At 32.1% G+C, this 23,358-nt stretch overlaps 1 protein-coding gene across 1 annotated transcript; it reads left to right on the top strand.

Moving 5' to 3' along the window:
- Positions 1–203: 203 nt before the first annotated feature.
- LOC139512093 (uncharacterized) lies at positions 204–6,506 on the top strand. The gene is made up of 4 exons (XM_071299476.1): positions 204–256; positions 3,063–3,215; positions 4,320–4,619; positions 5,880–6,506. Exons 2-4 carry the CDS (start codon positions 3,071–3,073, stop codon positions 6,269–6,271), a joined length of 837 nt encoding a protein of 278 aa, XP_071155577.1. The 5' UTR covers positions 204–256; positions 3,063–3,070; the 3' UTR covers positions 6,272–6,506.
- The last annotated feature ends 16,852 nt before the right edge of the window (positions 6,507–23,358 follow it).

Here is a 23,358-nt window from a genome sequence, read left to right as displayed (position 1 = left end):
ATCTGCGTCACATAACTGTTTCCTGTCAACAATGACTGCACTGATTTGGATCAACTTCAATAATATTTTTGATGTCTTAAGATTTGTTTTTGAAATACTTGACCATTGCAGATATACTGTATTTTGGGTCGCACCAATGTTTGTATTAAATGTGTGTCAATTTGAGGACAGATAAGGTTTGTACAAAACCATGATTTGTTCTATACTAGTTCACTGTCATCTAATCTAACATGTAACCAAGAATACACGTCATCAGGTAATCTGTGTTTTCAAAGATCAACAGAAAAGTGATAATATTAAGTATTTGCAAATTATCATGAAACGAAAATTGATCATTTTAAAGTATTTGTCAATAAAATTTGACAATATTTGATATCAGTATTAGTATAGATTTTCATATAAAATCGAGGTAGTTTTATTCATTTTAAAACAACGGATTGATAAGTCGAACTATCGGGTAAGTTGACTGTTTTACTAATACATGTTTAAATTATATAAAACAATCGAATCATATTTTTTTTATTTTATTTACTCATTTCTAACTCTATTTTTTTTTGTACTTCATTGATAAAGTTATAATCCAAACTTTTATTTATTCGAAAAAGTTAGTGGTCATTTTACTTTTGAAAAAGCATCTTTTTGAAGGACAAATGATATTAGATATCCAACCATGACACAAAACAGTCCATGCACAGCAAAAAACAAACAAAAAGCTGGAAAGTAGTACATATTTAAAACAAAATAATTTCTACGCAAATATATATAGTGGAAATACATTTATTTATTAAGATATCTAATTCGGTTACTGTATTTCATCTTATGAACATTTGTAAAAGAATATTATAACCCTACTACATAATTCATTTTAGGATTTATTCGCATGCGTGCAAATGAACTTGTTAACTTTAACCCCGAACTATGGAGTACCTTTTCCAATTCAGACCAAGTGATGTTTTTTTGTCTTTACGTCCATTTATTAAGACTTCGTATGTTCATAGTTGGTTTGATCTATATTGATATTGTTTATATTTTTTCTGTTATCTTTGGCATGTATTGTCTTCTAATAACGTGTTTTGGTTATGCAGATGTCAATTTAAAAATGTACATGAACATGTAATTTTGAAAAATGTTATTTCTTTTTTAACAATGAAAATATGTCCAAATCGGTAATAAGACTTAGTTTTTTCAAGATAACTAATAAATGTAAACTTAAACAGAACAACGCGCACCACATTACATTGAAAGTCCTGTATGTTTAAGTGTATGTTTAATTGTTTAAATCAGCATTGTATTGCATCTAGATTGAATATAGAATGTGTGGTTTGATTAAGAAATCATAATCAGTTTAAGATCATGCTTTGTTTATATTTAGACATGTTCGCCTTTAAAGTCATGATACTCTATATGTATTCGTCCATATAACTCATTTTCTGTGATCTTTATTTTTTAAGAACAAATGGGGAGAGGGGATCACAAAGTTACGGTTATCTATAAGTTATAGTTGTTTGGTTTACTTCGTTATTTATTTTTTTAACATTTCTTGCATTTTAGGCCCTTTCAACAACATTCCTTTTGAACCTCCCTTCTTACATATGTCAATGGTGATTCCATAAACGAAAATTGAATCAAAATGAAGGTATCCATACTTTTAACTAACTTATATCTGAACGGTTTGTTAATTCGACCCCCCACCCCCCTCCTTTTCGAACTACCAGTCATAGTCAGTTGAAACATATATTTCTTTGAAGTTTTGGCTTTGAATTCTTTTTTACCTCGTTAAGTATTTGGCATTCACACTGTGTTTGACTTTACAACCCCTATTGCACCTGGCATACCTCATTTTAAACCTGGTATCTATATTTCTGAGAGTTATATTTTAAATTAATGTGGACTCGTACATGACGGTTGGTACATGCATAACAGATGATGCATAGACTGTTGACACAACGGTCTCGCCCCTTTTAGGGGTTATGAGACTTTTGTTTACCTTAATTGCGTTGTACAATCTAAATGGATTATGCGAATTGGACATCTGCAAATTACTGTTGCGCCTTATTTATAACCTTTTAAAAGATTTATGTCGATAGTTGAGCAAAGCAATCATTCAAAAAATATCGACATACATGCCACACCAACCCATCTTGAGAAATATCTAAGATGTAAAGTTCAGCGCTGTAGATATAAACTCATGCGCTCAAGATTTTGATTGCAGCACTAAAGATGTTAATTAAATCGCTAGAGATCAATGAAAATTCCAGCGCTAATCTATATAAAATCCAGCGCTTAATATATAAAGTCCAGCTCTAACTATATTAGGTGCAGCGCTGAAGATATATATTCAAAGGCTGAAGGTTTATTAAAGTCTAGCCCAAGAAATTTAAATTTAAGCGTTGAAATTATCCGACACAATTAAGAGATATCAGCGCTAACACTAAAGATGTAAACAATATTGCATTGACTGCTTTTACAAAGAAAATAACAAACGCTTTTTTTTTTATTAATCTCAACAGTCCTCACAATATGAATACGTTTCAGTGGTTATATGCGGAGTAACTAATAATACTTGTGGAATTAATCATTAATATTAGTTGGATACCAAATTTCGTTTATTCCGTGCTCGGGTACAAAGGAGCCACGAATTTAAATGTTTAATGAAATTAAATATCCACGAATATGCCAGTTTTCCTCAAACCACGAAAATTGGCACCCACGAAAATAAATGAATCCATAATATACTAGTTTACATCCCAAGTGCTAGATTTTACATCTTCAACGTTAGACTTTCATTATTATGACTCTACCAACAATACACATATACAGTCAACCGGCACATATATAATATCAATACAGTTGTATAAGAAAAAAAGGAAAGAAAAAAACTTAAACACGAAATTGAAAGTACATATATAGCACTGCTGTCTAATAAATGACGATGATGAATATTTTAAATTCGAAGAACGGAATTCTAATCACATGACAGACAACTGATAAATCCACGGATTTTTGATAAATATTTGTTGTAAATTTATGTATTAAATATATATTTTTTGCATCTATTTTAGATATAAAGATGTCGTATTTAATGTTTTTGGTTATATTTGGATTCTTCACAATAATACTTGGCAGTCCAGTCAGGCAATCGCCATGTCATGGATGCCGTGTGGAGATCAATCCACTATCGGGAATTGTACAGTGTGACTGTCCTGAACGCAGAAGTAATTTTTATTTGATATCATTATGACATAATTTCTTTACATCAACAAATCGGAAAAGATATTATAAAATAAAGAATGGAAATGGGGAATGTGTCAGAGACAACAACCCGACCAAAGAGAAAAAACAGCCGAAGGCCACCAATGGGTCTTCAATACATCGAGAAAATCCCGCACCCAAATATGTTTCGTTTCCGCCATTTTTGTCTTTATGTATACATAATTTACAATTTGAGAAGGCTAATTTGAAAGCATAGTATATTTAACTATATTTATCTTTTGATAACTTATTCATGTATCCGCATGTTTAACTGGGGATAATATAGCAGGGGGGGGGGGGGGGGGGGGGGGGGTAAATAAACACAAGTCGAGGTACTGCATATAAAAAGAAGATGTAATAGGATTGGCAATGATACTATAAAGTAAATGAGACAACTCTTCACAAGAGACCACACAAACTTACAACCATAGGTTATCGTATGAACAACAATGATCAAAGGCCACGCATAGTCAGCTATAAAAGGCCCCTAAATGACAATGTAAAACATTGCAAACGAGAAAACGGCCTAATTTATAATTAAACAAAATAATGAACGAAAAAAATACTATATAACACAGCAACAAACGACAACCACTGAATCATATGATCCTAAATTGTAGAATGTCCATGTTATAGTCGGTGCCCAACCCTCTCCTAATCCTCGGACAGTGGTGCAACGGAACAATACAATACTGTGACTATACAAAAAATAAACAAACAACGCATATGATCAACAGCTAAAAAACAACAACCACTCAATCACAGGCAGATTATTCATATGCTGTATCCAGATTTTTTTAATTGATAAAAAGAAGACTAATATGAATAGATATATATACTGAGGGCGAATCAGTGCATACAAGGGGAAAAAATTCTGAAATTTATAGACATGTTCAATGTATTTTGCTGTCCAAACTGTTGGTTTTGAGTGTTCCTGATTCCATTAAAACGTGATATGCGAGCTAGAATCTGTCAGAGATTTTTATATATATGTATTGCTGTATTTGTTGATAACATATACTCAGTGCAGTATAATTTTTAAAAAAACGTGTAACATAATATTTCAGTTAATAAAAGGTCAGCCGGTATAAAAACTCATGGCCATCAAACCAACACCACTCATGGCCACCATACCCACGCCACTCATAGCCACCATACTCACACCACTCATGTCCACCACCACAACCACACTCATAAACCGTCTCATCATGGCGCTACGTATTCACCGCTTACAACATTAAATATGAAACTGGTTATAAATAATGAGCCGCTTACCACACTTAAACAACTTATACAAACAACAAAACATCCTTGTCCTGCTGCATGCATAGTGATGCAACATCCTGATGGTTGGAATTACTGTAGATGTAGGTATATTATTTTATACTAATGCATTTTACAATGTATTAAAGAAAGTAGAAATCTCATACTTTATCTTTACGTGTTCACAAATATTGTCGGATTTAAACTGACCAATCAATTCAATGTATGACTAAATCTGAGGATCCAAGATATGACCCAACATTATCTTTTTAGTCAAAAGTCGGTAGATATTAGAGAAATTCGTCGAAGCCAATTTTAATAGCATGTACAAACATTGCACTAATTTAGAGAGATACCAGGTACTCGTACCTCGATAGGATCAAATCATTCCTGTTATACATGCATCACCCGTCATGTCATTAAAAGAATATGCTCAGTAGAAATTCTTAACGAATATCAAATCGATAGAAATGTAGATTTAGTTGTTATCAATACGTCTAATGAGAGATAAAATTAAGAATAGAAATGGGGAATATGTCAAAGAGATAACAGCGCGACCAGAGCAGACAAATGCCGAAGGCCAGCCATGAGTATTCAACTCAGCGAGAAAATCCCTCACCCGTAGGTGGTCCTCAGCTGGCCCCTAAAAAAATGTGTACTTGTTCAATGAAATGGACGTCACACTAAACTCCTAAACATACAAATTAACTAAAATTAAAAATCATACAAGACTAACAAAGGCCAGAGGCTCCTGACTTGGGACAGGCGCAAATATGAAAAACTAGGAAAACTAGCATCATTGCATGCATTTGTCATAAATCCGTGTTGATTTGTCTATCTTGTTAGTTTTAGAACAAGATCTAATTAAAATATGAAAGGAAAATTGAATCCTCTATTTTCTCATTAATTGAAAGTTATTTAAGACACTTTAAATATCAATCTGAGAGCCGTGGTGTAGTGGTTAGTGCATCGGACTACTTACACAAAGGTTCCTGGTTCGATTCCCGTTTGGGATGAAAATTTCAGGAACTCAATTTTCGGCTCTCCTTGACACCATCTGCGAGTATGATTTCGAAAAAGAGTAGGCTAATGCCGCTACAAGACAGCACTCGCACCCGGTGTGCATCTGGTATGAATTTTAAAATGATTTTGCATTCCCATATTGCTATAACTGCTGTCAAATTGGTAACTTCCAATACACATTCATAGGTATGTATCACTTTGATTATTAAAAATAAATATATAGCTTTATGAGAGTCTATGTTTCCAGAAATGGCAAATTATATAATAAAAGTCATACTATATAAGTTGGCTTTTTGTTTTTTTCATTTTGTGATTATAATTTCGACCTTTTTTCACTTTAGGCCCTACTACAGCCCCAACGACTATCACTGCTGCAGACCTATCTACAACAAAACAAGTAACTAAATCTACCGCAGATGCTATTGCTTATACAAGCGCTGTATCAACAAAGGATCAAACTTCTGTCTCTAATAATGTTGATACATCGACAGAAAGTGTCTCGCCATTATATTCAACAGATTATTCAACGACAAATGCGCCGACAACCTCGTTATTGACAAGAAAGCCTGCAATTACAACATCTCTTCTCAAACTCATAACGACGCCATTACCTACAACTTCAACGACACGTGCACCAACAATCAAACCGACCCAAGACATATGTGCTATTTTATGTGCTAGCCAGCAAGGTGGAGATGCATGTCATTGCAGTAAACCAGGACTTCCGGGGTAAATGTCCCGGATTTAAAATATTTTTTTTATTTCTTTTAAACAATATATAGTTTGGTTCATAAAAGAAATGCTGAAAACTTTACATTCGAAGTTTACTAAAGATTATCTGTGCCAATTTTGAACGCATTTTATTGCATTGTTACTTTAGGGCAAATGGCAAAATGGTGCAATAAATAAAAGTTAATGTAAATATTTGTATTTATTTTGTTGAATAAATTTTGTACATTTGTAGTTTATATACAGCTTTTCTCCAAAAGGAAAAATACTTCGAATAAAGCAAAATTCTTTATGTCATTATGGTAGTATTGCATGGTATTTCAAAAAAAGTTAACACGAGTCAGATTATTATAAACCCTGGACGGAAAGCCTACATATAATATAACTAGCAAAAAAACAGCAACAGTTTCTATTGCTTCTTCTTTTGCGTATAATTAGAAAAAAAAAGATGTGGTATGATTGTTAAAGAGACAACTCTCCAATTAACAATATATAGGTCACCTTACGTACTTCAACAATGAGCAAAACCCTTTCTAAAATAAATGCCTGCATAATAGATTCAAGCATCAATCAAAAACTGCGTCATAGCTCAATTTTTTTTACCGATGGCAGCCTATGTATAGTCATGAAACAAGTGACATATCTACTGCACTCGTTATTATACGTGTATATCACTGGATTGCTGCCATTGCGGTTGGAAGATCGGTCATTGAGACAACCGTTGATTTGGGATTCAGCATCTCAAATATAGTACACTGTAATTGTAAGAACTTTAAAGTTCCTGTTAGCGCATTTTGTTACAATTTATATCCAGCACACACGACGAGCGGCGTTTTGCATTTGCGCCGATCTGCATTTCATTTGCGCCGATTTTTTCTTTCATTTGCGCCGATTTTTTTTTTCATTTGCGCCGATTTTTTTACAGGTAAATTACAGGTGCAAAGATATAAGAAGATGCGGTATGAGTGCCAATGAGACAACTCTCTATCCCAGTCATGTTATATTTGTTTATTCTTTAGTTTTCTATGTTTTGTTTTGTGTACTATTGTTTGTCTGTTTGTCCTTTTCATTTTTAGCCATGGCGTTGTCAGTTTATTGTCGATTTATGAGTTTGACTGTCACTCTGGAATCTTTCGTCCCTCTTTCATTTACCATTTATCAACCTCTTCCATAAGCCAGTTGTACAAATGTTAGGAATTGTCAATCATAACATGTATATAACTGTTGTCCTCTGCTCACTACGGGGAGGTGGAAGTAGGGTTTCGAGCAAGATAAATCAATATAAAAGCTATATATTTACATACTTTAAAATCAAGAAGTAAACACCTAAGATAAAAGCACTCTGTTAATGCTAAAATGATTCAAATCCATTAAAACGGAATACATTCAAATCATAAATCTGTTCTTGTCGAGTGTGTATAGGCAACGCATCTAATATATTCCTATAATTGTCGCTAACTGGGTCCATCTTTTCTTTGTCTGGCTTACGTACTGATGCGAGCATTTCTATAAAGTTCGCATTTTAACATACGTTACGGCCTGGATTTTCTTGATAAAATCTGTACAAACATATAAGTTGGGGTGCAGCTGCTCAGAAATGAGGTGGATAGCGTTACGGTGTGCGTATATATGTGCTTAGTCTGTATGCAAGAATGTAAGACATGTGGCATCAGAAGGAGCGTCAGACATATTGTCAAACGTGAAGCAGTCATTGATTTTATTTTGGGGAAGGAATGGTAACCCGAAAAAATGGGATAGCCATTTACCAATGATGCTTAATTTGTCTTTATACTCTGTGCTCAGCCCATGTAAAAGTATTAACTTACCTGTAACTTACCTGTAAATCCAATTAAGAGAAAAAATAAAATCGGCGCAAATGAAAAAACGAAATCGGCGCAAATGAAAGAATGAAAAAATTCAAAATCGGCGCAAATGTCATACGCCCACGACGAGTCTGCCTGTCTGTTCGTCTTTCTATTCTTGTTATTTGTAAAGACAATAATGCAAAGGAGTACATTTCTAAAAATTCATATTCATTTATATTTTAAATGACTTTCATGAATAATTAATGAGGTATATTCCGGAAAAAAAAGCATATTTCAGAATTTTGTTTTTTTTCTGGAATTTAAATTTACGCGGCGTAAATTGATTACATCAGTAAATGACTAATGGTGAAAAAAGCAACAGAAATAAAAGTAAAGACAGAAAATTACTCGAAGAACTTAAATTAATAATATATATTATGGGCTGAAACTTTTTATTAAGGGCATACGATACAGTTACAGGGGAGGTAATGACGTTGCTAACGTAAAATGTTATTTTCGCGACGTCAAACTGTGACATATCGAGAAAAGATGCATTTTTCGACTGATTTTTATCATTCAAACTGATTTCATTTGAAAACGAGTTCATGGACCCCTATTTTTCAAAACAGCAATTTGTTTCATTTTGCAGGGAGATTATGTGACCTAAATTTTATAAAACTGTAAATAGAGGATTTTTTTTAATTTTGATAAACACGCAGCAAAAAATGACGTATTTTCCTCAATTCATGAACATTTGATAAATATAAGTTATTTCTGAATAAAAAATGCATACGTTTTTAGGATACTTATAAAATACAGAAATTACCGAGTATTTAACAAAAACAAATTTGTGTTTATCTTTTATAACAAAAAAGTTATGTCTTTCTTTCGAAAAAGAAATTACGGTCACAAATCTGAATTTTGAGCAAATATACAAAATTTCGACCTCATTTTACTCAAAAAGTAGCACATGAAGGTATATTTTTTATTACATATTTGATTTAATCAGGTAAAAAATAGCCTAAATGCAAATTTTCACGAACTTGTAAATACAGGATCAAAACTGTATCGTATGCCCTTAAATGGTAAATGTAAACTACTATTGCTGTCTAAAATAGCTCGAAATGGACCAAGGTTTAAGAAACGTTGGTTCTAAAAATGGACCAAATATTTAAAGCATGAACCTTGAGAGACAGATTAAGACCATTTATACTAAAGATTAAAAGTTCAAGGAGATGTTAAATTTGTGTTAATTCCTTACTCCTTATAAGAAACGAGCAATTTATGATAGAACCCTGTAAAGGTGGAAAAGAAACTATAGCAAAATCATTTAAAAAACGATTCACCTCCTATGGGGTTATGTAACGACATCATAATCTCATTTTTGGTAATTGAAAACTCTTTTTGTATGTCAATAGATGTATGATACTTGTTTACGTCATGAACGTTATTTTGAACTGGAGTTTTGCAAGGAATCAACAATGATGCCAAGTCATTGCTTTTTTTTTAAGGTATCAAATACATCAATCGTTTTAGTTTATTTTATATCAATGAACAAGACACATTACAGATATTCATCAAAAATTACTTTTTTTCACATTTTAAATATTTCTTAATTTACTCCGTATCTTCAAAACTCTTTGTAGTTGACCGTTTGACCTATAACCATATTAATCTTCCTTTTATTTAGATGACAATATTTAATTAAAACATAATTTTATATATTCATATATTCATAAATTTAATTGAATGTTTTCCTGTGCCTCTGAACTAATTTGTTGAATCTATCATAACATAGTTTTCAATTAAGTTTCTTTTTTCAACATATAGTGCTTTTTGCTTAAAAAGTACTCTTGACTTTTGCAGCTATAATGACACTTTGATCACAGGAAGATTAGATGATATTATTCAACTGAAATTAGAAAAGCTTCGATATCACATGTATCATCAAGATAAATTGAAAGACCTTTCTTCACTCTTTTAAACTACATCAATCTAGTCGGTAGAAAATCTGTACTACACCAGAACGGTTGTTCTGTTCGCGAAAAAGAGGCTCAAGATACCAAAGGGACATTCAAACTCATAAGTCGAAAACAAATTGACAGCGCCACGGCAAAAAAAGGAAAATGACAAGAATACAAAGAGTATACAATACAAAACATAAAATACTTTAGACTGAGCAACACAAACCCAATTAAATATGGGTTTGAATTGTAGATTACAGAAAATAACTTTAGATGAATTTGGGTGGTTTTTATCCTTTCGAATGAATAGACTCTTCAGTTCGCATGCTTTGTGTAGGCGGAGGAAGGGGGTCATCGTAGAACAGCAGACTGAATTATTGTTATATTTTTTGGGTGGTCATATGACCTTTGGTTGATTTGCTGCCATGCACATTACAAATAAACTGTTTTAAAGTTTATTCAATTATTCATATCGAGATGTTTCTTGTGTAGTGCAAGTTTATGGATTTTTTCAGCAGTCTTTGTCTTTTTTCGGGATTTATCGAAAAAAATATGGCTTAAACGAGTTGTTAAAGAACCTATGAAAACACAGTGACTATTTTCGTTCGTTTATCTTTGTGCTAATTTTTTTGAAATACTGAGGCTTTTCTACCTCAGGCATAGATTACCTTAGCTGTATTTGGCAACACTTTTTTGGGAATTTTGGATCTCAATGCTCTTCAACTTCGTACTTTATTTGGCTTTTTATAACTTTTTTGGATTCGAGCGTCACTGATGCGTCTTTTGTAGACGAAACGCGCGTCTGGCGTATATATAAAATTTAGTCCTGGTATCTATGATGAGTTTATTTACAACCACTGGGTCGATGCCACTGCTGGTGGAGATTTATTTCCCCGAGGGTATCACAAGCCCAGTAGTCAGCTTTTTTGTGCTGACATGAATTATCATTGATACTGTTATATTTATAAATTAACTGTTTACAAAATTTTTAATTTTTTTATATACTAAGGCTTTTTCTACAGCATAGATTACCTTAGCTGTATTTGGCAACACTTTTAGGAATTTTGGATCTCAATGCTCTTCAACTTCGTACTTTATTTGGCTTTTTATAACTTTTTGGATTCGAGCGTCACTGATGAGTCTTTTGTAGATGAAACGTACGTCTGGTGTATTATATAAAATTTAGTCCTGGTATCTATGATGAGTTTATTTATCATCGGTACATGTATCTATTTTGATGATTGCAAGGCTTAGCAAGGATCCTTATGATTTTATAAAATCATTAAAAAAGCATCAAGTAATAATAGAATTTCAATGTAAGATTTGTATTTTTCTCTAGCTTTTCGTCCATTTCAAATCTTTAAATCAAGCTTACATGTATGTGTCAGTCTTGAAACTGGAGAAAATTGTTTAATACATTTAATATGTATGAAATTGTTATTTTATCCAAAAAATCATATTATTGATTTATAATATTTATACCAAGTGACATTGGCGCATGCTGCATACAATGCACTTACAAATGGTCTACTTTCATTAGATTAGATCTCTCATTTATTTTTTGAATAAAATACTTTTGATATTCCCACTGGGAGATTTCATTTTTTTAAAGTTCGTTAGATCTAAGATTTCTCCTGAAAAGATACATATAAAAACTATGAATTAATGTATTGTGTGAAATTAAATAAACAAATTAAATACTGAGTGGAAATCAAAGTCAATTTAAAGATGTTAAAAGAGAGGGAGGTTACTTATAAGAAAAACATTTAACGCTAATAACCTGCGATCCATCATCTTTTAATTGAAATGACAATTTTCTGTTGAAATTGAATATAAATTATGATTTGCATGACGAAATATTGTGAAAATTTAATTATATTTTCAAATAAATTAATTACTGTCGTGTATTACTGTTTAATATTTCATGCTTTGAAATTCGATCTGCTATTTGACTAGTTTGTTTACAGATCGTTTCAAAATCAATTCGGGTGATAGAAAAACAACAATAAAATAGCTATTAAAGTCAACATGGTTAAATAATTTTGTCACATAATTATCTATTTTTAATGAAATGAACATCATTAGCGATGATATTTATTCCACATTTAAATGATGTGTCAATTATAGCATACATACAACAAAATATTAATGAGAATTTTAAAATGAGATGCCTGGGAATATTTCTGAACTATGAATGCGAACATACATCTTAAACTTATAGAGTTATATAATACACTACTGGGGCTCTATACAAAGCACAACCCATTTAAGTACAGTAAACCATTAAAGGTTTAAGTAAGTTCTTCAATACGGAGCCTTGGCTCACACCGAACAGCAAGATATAAAGGGCCACAAAATAAGTGCTTCATAATTGTTGGACTCAGAATGTCTGCAATGTTTATGATAGAACACGAACACGAACAAATTTAGCGTTCAATTGATAGTTGGTAGCTTCAATGTCTACGATAGTGAGCGAAACAGAAAATAAAGCTGAATGACTATTATAGTGCACGAAATATTGATAGGCGATTGTCTAAAATATTGCACGAAACTTTTATTGACGCTGGTGGGCTATAAAGATGCACGAAACCTGTTTTATTGACACTGGTTTTCTATTATAGAGATCAAAACATGCATTAACGCTTAATTCCTAAGATAGTGCAAATCATTTAGTGATGTTTTAGGATAATGCTCGAGACGTTTACATTTAAAATAAGATGTTGTATGATATAAAAGCACTGAGACAAATATCCAACAGAGTACAAGTGGCAATACGGCCTTCAACAAGAAACAAAACGCAAACCGTATAGTATCATGAAGCTATAACAGACCCCAATATGACAAAATGTGAAACAATTCAAACAAACAATAACATTCATGAAAAATCAATAAACGAAAAACAAATAATATGTGACTTAACATAGCCCGAATAATTCAGTCATTATATTCCGCTGCTCTAAGGTGGCTGCTCTCCTCACGTGGGAGAAAATCGGACACGGCTGGTTTTACATGCCTCGACCATTCCCGCTAGTAGAGCAGGAGCTACTTATCGGCGGACCTGAATCAATCTCGGTTCTTTTGAAAGTATTTGACGTGTTAAACAAACTTCAGGTTTCTTTGTGGTGTTTTGTGAGATGTTGGTTTTCATATCTTTGCTTTTCTTTCAAACATGGTGTTGTCTGTGGTTTGTATTGCACGATTGGCATCTTTAAATCCCTTGTTCCTAAAATTTAACATATGCATATCCAGCTTTCCTGCAAACATGTCTTGGGTGTTAAAGTAATAAATTAGTTAGGAAAGCCAATTTTAAAAACGCAGAATATCAAAACAAATATTAATATTCAATATTGCAAGGAACATATTAAATTATTACAAACATATAATACAGACATACAACAATCGTATATGTAACACTGTATTAATTCGATATAACATTTACAGTCATGTTATATAGAATTTACGGTATACGGTATATATTACATGTACAAGTACATTTAAAAAGATTAGCCTAAAAAATACGACAAGTCATCACAATGACAACAAGAAAGACAGTCGAAAAAACATATTAACAAAATACAACAAGGAAAACTCAACATTGAGCATATTAAAGGAACTCTTAGAAGCCGCTATAGTAATCCTTAATAAATCCCCTTCCCTTTTATGAATGTGACCTACCGAATTAGACTATTTACCGGATTTTTTTATCACATAAGCAACACGACGGGTGCCACATGTGGAGAGGATCTTCTTACTCTTCCGGAGCAGAGATCACCCCTATAGTTTTATGGTGGAGTTCGTGTTTTATTCTTTAGTTTTCTATGTTGTGTCATGTGTGCTGTTGTTTGTTTGTCTTTTCATTTTTAGCCATGGCGTTGTCAGTTTGTTTTAGATTTATGAGTTTGATTGTTCCTTTGGTATCTTTCGTCCCTCTTTTAATCTTAAAGAAGTTTTTGCTCCCCGAGAAAAAAAGAGATACTGAAGGGTGGTAGAAAGTTATGAAATATGTGACTCAATGCGAGATATTAAGGTAGATAATTACATCAATAAGACCACATATGATGCTCTTTCTTTTGGTAACAAAAACTATAATTTTGTTATTTTTAGACAAAATATGACAAAATTTATACACATCTATGAAACAGGTTTTTCTACAATTGGACGCTACTGCTAGAACTTTTAGTTTGATTTCATCACAATAAGTCAACTCATAGATCCAAAGAATATCAAACACAAAAGAAAGGCTTTTTCCACTCGAACGTTAGAGATCATGGATAGAAACTTGCACCTCATTTGATTTGATGTCTTCGTCATGAACATGTATGAAATATTTGCCACTGGACGTTAAGCAATCAGCAATTAAGCAATTGTTTGATGCCTCCAGCTTTACCTTGCTGCACATTTACACATTCCAAAAAACAAAATGTATACCTATATTGATAGTAGTTATACAACGTGTGTACAAGATACCTTTATGTTCTATGGAACCATAAATGGACATGTTTAAAAGTAAAATATGGGGGTTTCTATCACACTGAAATCATTACGTTTCTAGTTTTTTTTATTCCAATACAATAAATTAAATCAAAGACTTTAATTTTGCGTCTTGAAAGGTTAGAGATGTTTTTTTGTGATTGTTAGTTGTTTTTTGCGTACGTACACCTTTACCACATACGCACACCACATAGAGATCCTTTGCAAGTCTATCGAAGTCCATTGTGCTTTGAGCTAGCTTCCAGTGAATGCAAGTACTCGAATGTTGGTACTTTGTGTCTTATTTATCTTGTTGGTTTGGGTTCTTTTTGTGTTTAGTTCCGATTTTAGTTTTTTTTATGTTTTCGTAGTGTTACAGCATTGTCTTAGGGTAGAAGTATAGGGCGATCGCTCTCAAACATGTTGTACCCTGCCCACTTTTTTTTGCCGATTCAGAACTATAAAATATATACATGTTATAGATTTTCATAAGATTTTGATATACTATGTACAGTGTACTTGATTTATAAAGAAGAATTTTACGGTTATTTGATTATTAAAGGAATAAAACCCTGGTATTGATAAAAACTTTGCCAGCGTAATAGAAATGAAAAATGATGTTTGACCATTTTTAACGCACAGGTTTGGCACGTAGATTGTTAAAGTAAAAGTTCCCAAAAGCGAAAGTTTGGAACCCGAAACTTCATTAAAGTATCTTATAGATAAATTAATTTTGCAGAGGTATTTTAGTATCATATTATGATTGCAGTAATTGGTTAAATAGATTAACATTTTTTATTATCTATGGTGTAAATCATAATTAGCTCATAAAATGTGTCATTTTCAATGCACTTTACTGCAGAAACTGGTATGCATATATCTTAATTGGTAAATTAATAGGATAAAGAAAATTGGTCAACTGTGTATCAATCAACAGACACGTCCAATAAAGCACAAAATGTTCATTTCTTTCGCATAATATGTCAATATCAGAACTCCGAAATAGACATGGTAAGCACGTGAAGGCTTTCGGAAATATTTGTAACGGGTTTTGTTAATTACCCAACCTAGACGGCCGTCTTCATTAACACGTATATCCTACACATAGAATCTTTGTCTAATTGAGAGAAACTAATTTATTTCCCAATTAAAACATCATAATATCTCTCTTCATAAGAGAATATGTCGATTTTCTAGCATTAGTTACTGCGAAAACATGTGCCAAAATTTGGCGCGCGTGTCGTAAAACGTTGAGATCTTTATCGACAACCGGCAATGTGAAGACAGCGCCCCTGAGAAAGTGTTGTGTTTTAGTTAAAATTTGACAGTACAAATGTTTTTCTAAGCTGTAAACATATGTATTGGTGATAGAGTTGTAATTAACGAGTTTCAGGAATGATAATTATATTCCCTGAAAATATCTCAGGAAAATATAATCTACATTATGACGCCTTTTCATTTACCTTCTTGGTGATATATACTATTTTAAAACCGAATTACATGTGCATACATGTATGTTATTATATTATACGCATACGAATAGATAAGAGCCGACCGCAATGTCTTGCTGTATTGTTGTGGTGGTCAGTTGTGCTTAACTCTTTGGCATGTATACTTTCTACTTTTAAAATTCATTGTTTCAAACTACTATGACGAAAAGAATAATGAAATTTAGGCAAGGTTATTTGCGAAGGCTATTTAACATCCTTCAACAACTATTTAAAGACTTTCAGACTGAAACAGTGAAAATGAGATTTAATATACTACACTGTATAAGAGTAAGTGTAAAGACTGGTTAGTTAGGAGTCTGAATAATGTGCAAATGCATGTATGTCGATGCATTCCTGTTGTCTATTGACTTCTAAGCTGGCACATTAACAGTAAGACACAGCTTGTCCGTCGGTCAAGTATATGTATATCATACACGTATTTTCCCACTCAAATTGCGTGTTTTGAATTATTCCAATGCTTCACCAATGATGTGACATTGCATACGTGAGTTTATGCAAGTCAGCGATTACTTATTCTATTTCCAATCTGTTTTTCTTATAATTAATAACCGTTGACCGTATAGCACGCCATAAATCATTTTAAAAACTCCTTTCTGATCGTTCGAATGGAACTGCAAAATTCCTTTCGGTGAAAACATTATATCTGAATCGAAAGACTTCAAATATTTATCCAATATTTCGGAAGGATGTTTTCGAATACATTATAAGCACTTTTAAATAGAAAAAAATAAAATTAATTTAAAATCGTTTAGAAAAATGCAAAACTAATAAATAATTTAAGTGCAAAAAAATATGATATACAATTGAAAGTTGATGATATTGCAATGATTAATTTAAGTAAATATTCATAACTTTAGATACAATTTTTACGAATATTTTTTGAGATAATTAAAATATGTATTTCAAAAATGAACAATGAACTTATATTGTAATTGCTTTTATTGCTGCGTATTTTATTTATTCCACCAAAAAAGATCCGTGTGGCTGTCGCCAGCATACCCGTGATACCGGAACGAGGTTATCTCGAGCATCCGGAATTTCAGTCATAGTCGATTAAATGTTTGTATGATGTTTGAAATTGAGATTAAAGCACCTGGCTGAGAACAATGATTTTTAACTACTGAAACCCTACTGCTATAAAATTTGTCATGCATAGAGCAAACGATCGTATTGTCATTCTGACAACATCATTTAAAACCAAATAAATTGTAGATGAAATGATTTTTATATTGTCAAACCAATATGATAATTGTGGAAAATTGTTTTATTATTAATTTTTCACAGCAAATTATTCAATATATTTACTTTTTATTTCACTATTTATTAGTCGGAACAAAGTTGTTATACTCAATGATCGTATATCTTCATACATGTTTTCAGTTACAAGCATAAAATTGCTTTTGACAAGCCAACTTGAAAAATCGACAATTAAAAGTTTTCAATTTCAAATTGTGGGAAACAAACTTAAAAAATCTGTACATGTTTATCAGACAATTTATAACTGAAATGCACCCGTCAAAAGAAGAAATTGACATGCGTCTACTTAATACATGATTATTCATGAACAAATGCAAATTTATAGAATACACAAATATGATAAAAGGAAAATTCTAATGATAAAATGTAACTTGATGTCAGATATAAATAAAAAAAATTGTCAATAAACCTCATTTAGACAATCATAGATATTATCTTGTAAAAAAAGTATAAGTAAAATTATGCATATTACTATGTTAGGCAAAAAAATCTATATTTACAACAATAAATTTTTTTTAAAAAACCAAAGGCATGGGCCACTAAGGAAATCTGGTGTCCAATGGCTTTGATTTAAGATCTGTTTTTGTATGATATATTTCTTTATAAAACAAGCATTTTCTAAAATGGTATATTATAACCTGATAAGTTTTTTTTGTTCACTTAAAATTATGGATTGTTGATTGTTTGTTTGTTTTAAAACATCCTGAAATATATTGAATACTTAGGACATTAGCAAATGGAATTGGTCGATCGAAATGAAGCACGGTAATTTAAACCATCAATGATATAAGAGGGATGTACAGGGTATAGAACCAGGTCACATACGGTTCCCTGTAAAATAAGTAGAAGAGACCGGAGAGAGAATCAAGAAGCTGACAAAATCATTTAAAAACGATGTAAAACGCCGAAAGGACAAACAACAGTCTACAAAACACTACATGACATAGAAAAACTTTACTCTGAGAAGAACGACACCCTTAAAAGACCTGGGATAGTCTCGGGTTTTCCGTAAAAGGTAAGTATATCCTGCTCCACAGGTGACATTCGTCGTGTTGCTCGTGGTGATTGGCCCCAAAAAAATACTAGTGTAAAACCATTCAAACTGGAAAACCAATCAAATTTGTCTATTCTTTTCCTCAATTCTTCTTTTGGACTCAAAATCTCAATTGCACATGCAAGTTGACTTATACCAATGAAAGAAATATTCAAGCTTAAAGTTTTAACCTACATGAATTTATCAAAGCAAAGCGTTTAGCAAAGCTACAGTCAAATATGTTAGTCTAAAAGAGGTCGCCACGATATTGGCTATTGCCAGATAAAAAGCAAGGAAATTATGAATATTAAAGTCTGAGTTTCATTATACGTATTGCTACATGTGTTTGTTTTATCTATACATTGGCTAGAGGTATGGGGAGGATTGATATCTCACAAAATATTTATGTTTAACCCCGCCGCATTTTTGCGCCTGTTCTAAGTCAAGAACCTCTGGTCTTTGTTTGTCTTGTGTGTGTGTGTGGGTTTTTTTTTTGTTATTTTAGTTCATTTGTATGTATTGGTGTTTAGTATGACCTCCATTTTCACTAAAATAATACACATTTTTTAGTGGCCAGCTAAAGTCCGCCTCCGGTGCGGGATTTTCTCGCTGCGTTGCTGACCCATTGTTAGCCTACAGCTGTTGTTTGCTCTTTTGGTTGGGTTGTTGTCTATTTAACACATTCCCCATTTCCATTATCAATTTTTAGTAAAGTGCTAAAACGATTATGCAAGGTGTCAAAATGTCCATAAAATTCTAACTTTTATTTATAGTTTGTGTCTTCAATGTCTGCCAAAATTAGAAAAATATATATTCATCCTATGCATACAAACAAAATACCATGAGTGTGGTTATAACAATTAATCATTAATTACAGTTGCTTTGTATTTTGTGTTTAATTTACATAGAAATTTCATGTAAAATCAATTATATAAAATCCAAATTGGTAGAAATCTGGCAATACTGCTGTAAAACATGTATAATTAGGTCTGAACTTGGTGGGTTTTTTTATTGTTAGGGGCGAGAGGTGGATATACACCCTGCCACGTCCTGTCTGAATTTTTGTTTGATATTTTTCATTGTATTGATCTGATGAGTTAAGCCTTTTTCAACTGATGTATATAGTTTGTTTTTATGTTGTGCTGTAACACCACTGTCCCAGGTTAGGGGAGAGTTGAGGCCTCAGAAACATGTGTAACCCCGCCACTTTCTTTATGTCAAGACCATGTAGTTTAATGGTTTCCGGGTTTTTTTTTGGTAAATTGCATTTTTATATAAGTTTTAGTTTTCTCAATTGCATTGTTTCATATTTTTCATGTCGGGACCTTTTATAACCGACTATATATATGGTATGGGGTTTTCTAATTATTGAAGGCCGTACTCTTGTCTATTATTGGTTGCATTCACTTCATTTGAACTCTGGTGGATAGTTGTCTCAACGGCAATCATACCACATCTCCTTATTTTTATATTGATACCAACTTGAAGTTCAAAATGAAACTGCGAAAGTTATAGTTTTGATAAACATCGATGAACATTTTGAAAATGATCATAGTGAAAATCAGTACATCTTTACCATGTACAGATTAGTGTTATTTTAATTTAGATGTACCTTTCTTGTAGTACAGCGATCGTCCTGAATGTGCAAGAAACATTTGTCATTAGACGTTGAGCAACCAACAATTGATCAATATATCGCATTTGGAATGTTGCAGTCTCTCTAAAAAAAAATGTAGGACTTACTCAATTAATCTGTATCGGATTTACGTATTTCACGAGACGAACATTTTTGTCGGTTCCGTTTGATCACATGATTGTTTACATCTGTTGTACCTTTCAGTGCATGCAATAGATACTTGTAAAAAACACAATATGTATATATCAGTCGTGTGTTCCTCGAGCTATTTAAAACAACCGATTTAAATGATAATAATTATCTTTTAATCACGTATACGTTACTGTTTCTTGTTTTACAATAAAGATAAGATGATGATAATATGATAACCTTTTTACTTTGTTATTTGTTTACTTTACGATGACTAGATTTCCATAATTTGTTTTTATCGATTATTCCCTGTTTTCTTATTTTTTCTGTTAACTTTCTAATTGGTTAATCAAAGGATATTGGCGCTTAGACTTAATGAAATGTCTGTAAAAATATGCAAGAAATTGTTTATCAATTTTATGACGTTGATATCGAACTTTAATTACTCAAATTTAGATAAAAAGCATCGAAGATATTTGTGTAACATCATGCAAGAATCGGCGAAGGTTTCGCTTTGTTTATACAGCATCACTTCTTCTTAACAGTGGGTGCCACATGTGGAACAGGTTCTGCTAACCCTTTCGGAGCATCAGATATCCACCATATTCTGTGAGGGGTTTCTATGTTTTTTTGTGTACTGTTGTTGGTTTGTATTTTTCTTTTTATGCATGTCGTTGTCAGTTTAAGGAGGTAGACCTAGGTTAAGGGAAATAACTCTTTAAATCATCAGTATGTTTGTGTCAACCATTTTTAAAAATATATTCTAAGCTTCTAGGTTACATAGATTATTTTCAATCTGTTTCAGGTAAATGCTTAAAATACATTGATGAACTTGCCTTTACAAACGTACTGATGATTTAAAGAGTTATCTCCCTGAACCAAGGTCTACCCCCTTAATTTCGACTTGTACGTTTGAATGTGTCTCTTTGGAATCATTCGTCTCGCTTCTACAAAAGTTGAGGCTTAAACTAACCGAAGTACACAAATAATTTCGCCCATCTTATACGTCTTGTACCTCCGATCATTTAGTCAGCTATTCCAACGGCTATGGTTGACCCTGCATCTTTTGCAACATTGATTGACAAAATGTACATGATTAATTAATACATCTGCAATATATGTTTATTGTCGGGAAATAATTTATTTGTACGAACTTAACAGATGTAGAGAAAGGCTTAAGTATACAACATTTTTTGTATACTTGTTTTATGTACAGAATAAAATTGACTGGTTTCAGAATATATGTATATGTAAATACATATAGTGACTTAGGCTCTCTGATAAAAAAACACCAATGCTTCTAGTGAAACGATGTATATAAGTTTATTATAATTTACAAGCTAGAGAAAATTCATTGAGATATGAAACAAAAACGAAAGCATTAGTAGTCGTGGTGCTGTATGGGAAACACATATAATAAAAAGCTGGTTTGCTGGGGGTGCAGATATTCTCATCGAGCTGCTGGTGTTTTGCTGCAGACTTTTCAAGCTATTAACCCTCAATGACCTTTACATATGGCAATTCGCCTTTTCAGAATATACAGAACTATGGGTAATATCATTGAGCGTTCACCAAGATGGAAATAAATTTACGCCATTGGTGGAATTATCGTTGTTTGTGACGATTTAAACTAATCACAACGTTTTGGTGTATGCCTTTGAAATTGTTACCTTAGATTCTAAAACGGCAAATAGTGTTCGTTGTTTCCATTTATCTGTCCTATCCTTTTGTTCTCAAAGCCTGCTAAACCATGCAGTTGACGAGTGTTTTCCCTTGTCCAACTCCTTTTTTATATGCTGTTTCCTGGTCATGTTTTAAGACCTCTTTGGAAAACATAGAATTGACATAAAAAATAGATCGTTAAACATTTTGTTACGTTTCTGCTTCTCTTCTTGCTGACTGGATTTGAATAATCTATCGAACACCCAATCTGTATGTGTACCGAATAGAATTTCTGACCTATTGTTAATTTATGATTACAGTGTACATGTGTTATTGGTTTTTGTATTTTTCCATATCAAGAAAAAAGACTTATGCACACAAATTATCAAAACTGGGAGTTGTTGTGAACTGTTAAGCTTATACATTGTAGCTCAGTTTAGTTGGAGATACAATAGAGAATGGAAAGATGATCATCGTGTTTGGTTTAAGACGTTGCTGCATGAAATCTTCTTTGGCGTACGACAACCGACATAAGATTATAGTTTTGTTTTTTATATAAGCAGGAAAACTTCAACTTCTCAAGAATTGAGGGAAATGACATCATCAATAGTGTTTCTTGCATTGAAAGAGATTACGTTTTAATACAATAATAAGTGGACACTTTCGAAAGTACACAGGGTACACTCTGGAATAAAATACTTTGTCGCTTTCAGTGTTCATTTTATATTAGATGGCCAACTATAAATTACTGTACTGTTTTGAGAAAGACTTAATGTAAAATAATAATTTCAAAAACTTCTTTATCAAATTGTAGTCTTTTTAAACATGACTAACTTTTTTTAATTCATTCCAAAACAAAATCATATAAAAAAAATTAGAAAATAGGTAAGGAAACATTTTATTTCACATGTTGCATTATTATAATACAAATATTCATTTCTATACATAGTTACAATTATTATCACAGAATTGCTTTTGATAACATTATATTGAATAAATTAACAAAATATCCATATGTACGCATGCGTTGTAATAACAGTCCAGTAGGTAGAGTAGAAGCTGTTGAGCACTGTCTTGTCATAGATATTGGTCATCAATTCCTGAAAATAAAAATAAATTATTTACTATTTGTTTTTTAATGATGGCTATCCAATATAAAATATGAATTCTTATACAAGAACAATCACATCGCTTTTTTTTTGGCAAAATGCATTTGAAAAAATAGTTTAAAATATGTGTATGAAAAAGAATTGCTACAGCTGTATCAACTCTATTTTTTGTATTTGAACGATTGATAATTATTCGTTATGGTTGTATCATTTTGTATGTGTCATACAGCCTTTTTTTAATACAAGTTGTAAGGCTTTCTCCGTATCTTGCAATCCCAAAAATACAATTGTAAGGTTTTCTCAATATCTTGCAATTCCCCAAAATACCAAGAATATATAATGGATTTACATTCTTCGAGCGATAGCGTAAGTTTATGAATAACCGCAAGTGCAAATTACTTAATATGTAAAATGCAAGCAATTTACCACGCTCTGTCGCAATACATTCCAGTTTTTCTACATATCAATTGTGATAAATAAAATATATACAATAAATAAAATATATACAAACCTTT

Source organism: Mytilus edulis, chromosome 2 (genome assembly GCF_963676685.1).
Source record: "Mytilus edulis chromosome 2, xbMytEdul2.2, whole genome shotgun sequence".
NCBI classification, from domain to species: Eukaryota; Metazoa; Mollusca; class Bivalvia; order Mytilida; family Mytilidae; genus Mytilus; species Mytilus edulis.
This window is presented reverse-complemented; position numbering and strand designations above follow the sequence as displayed.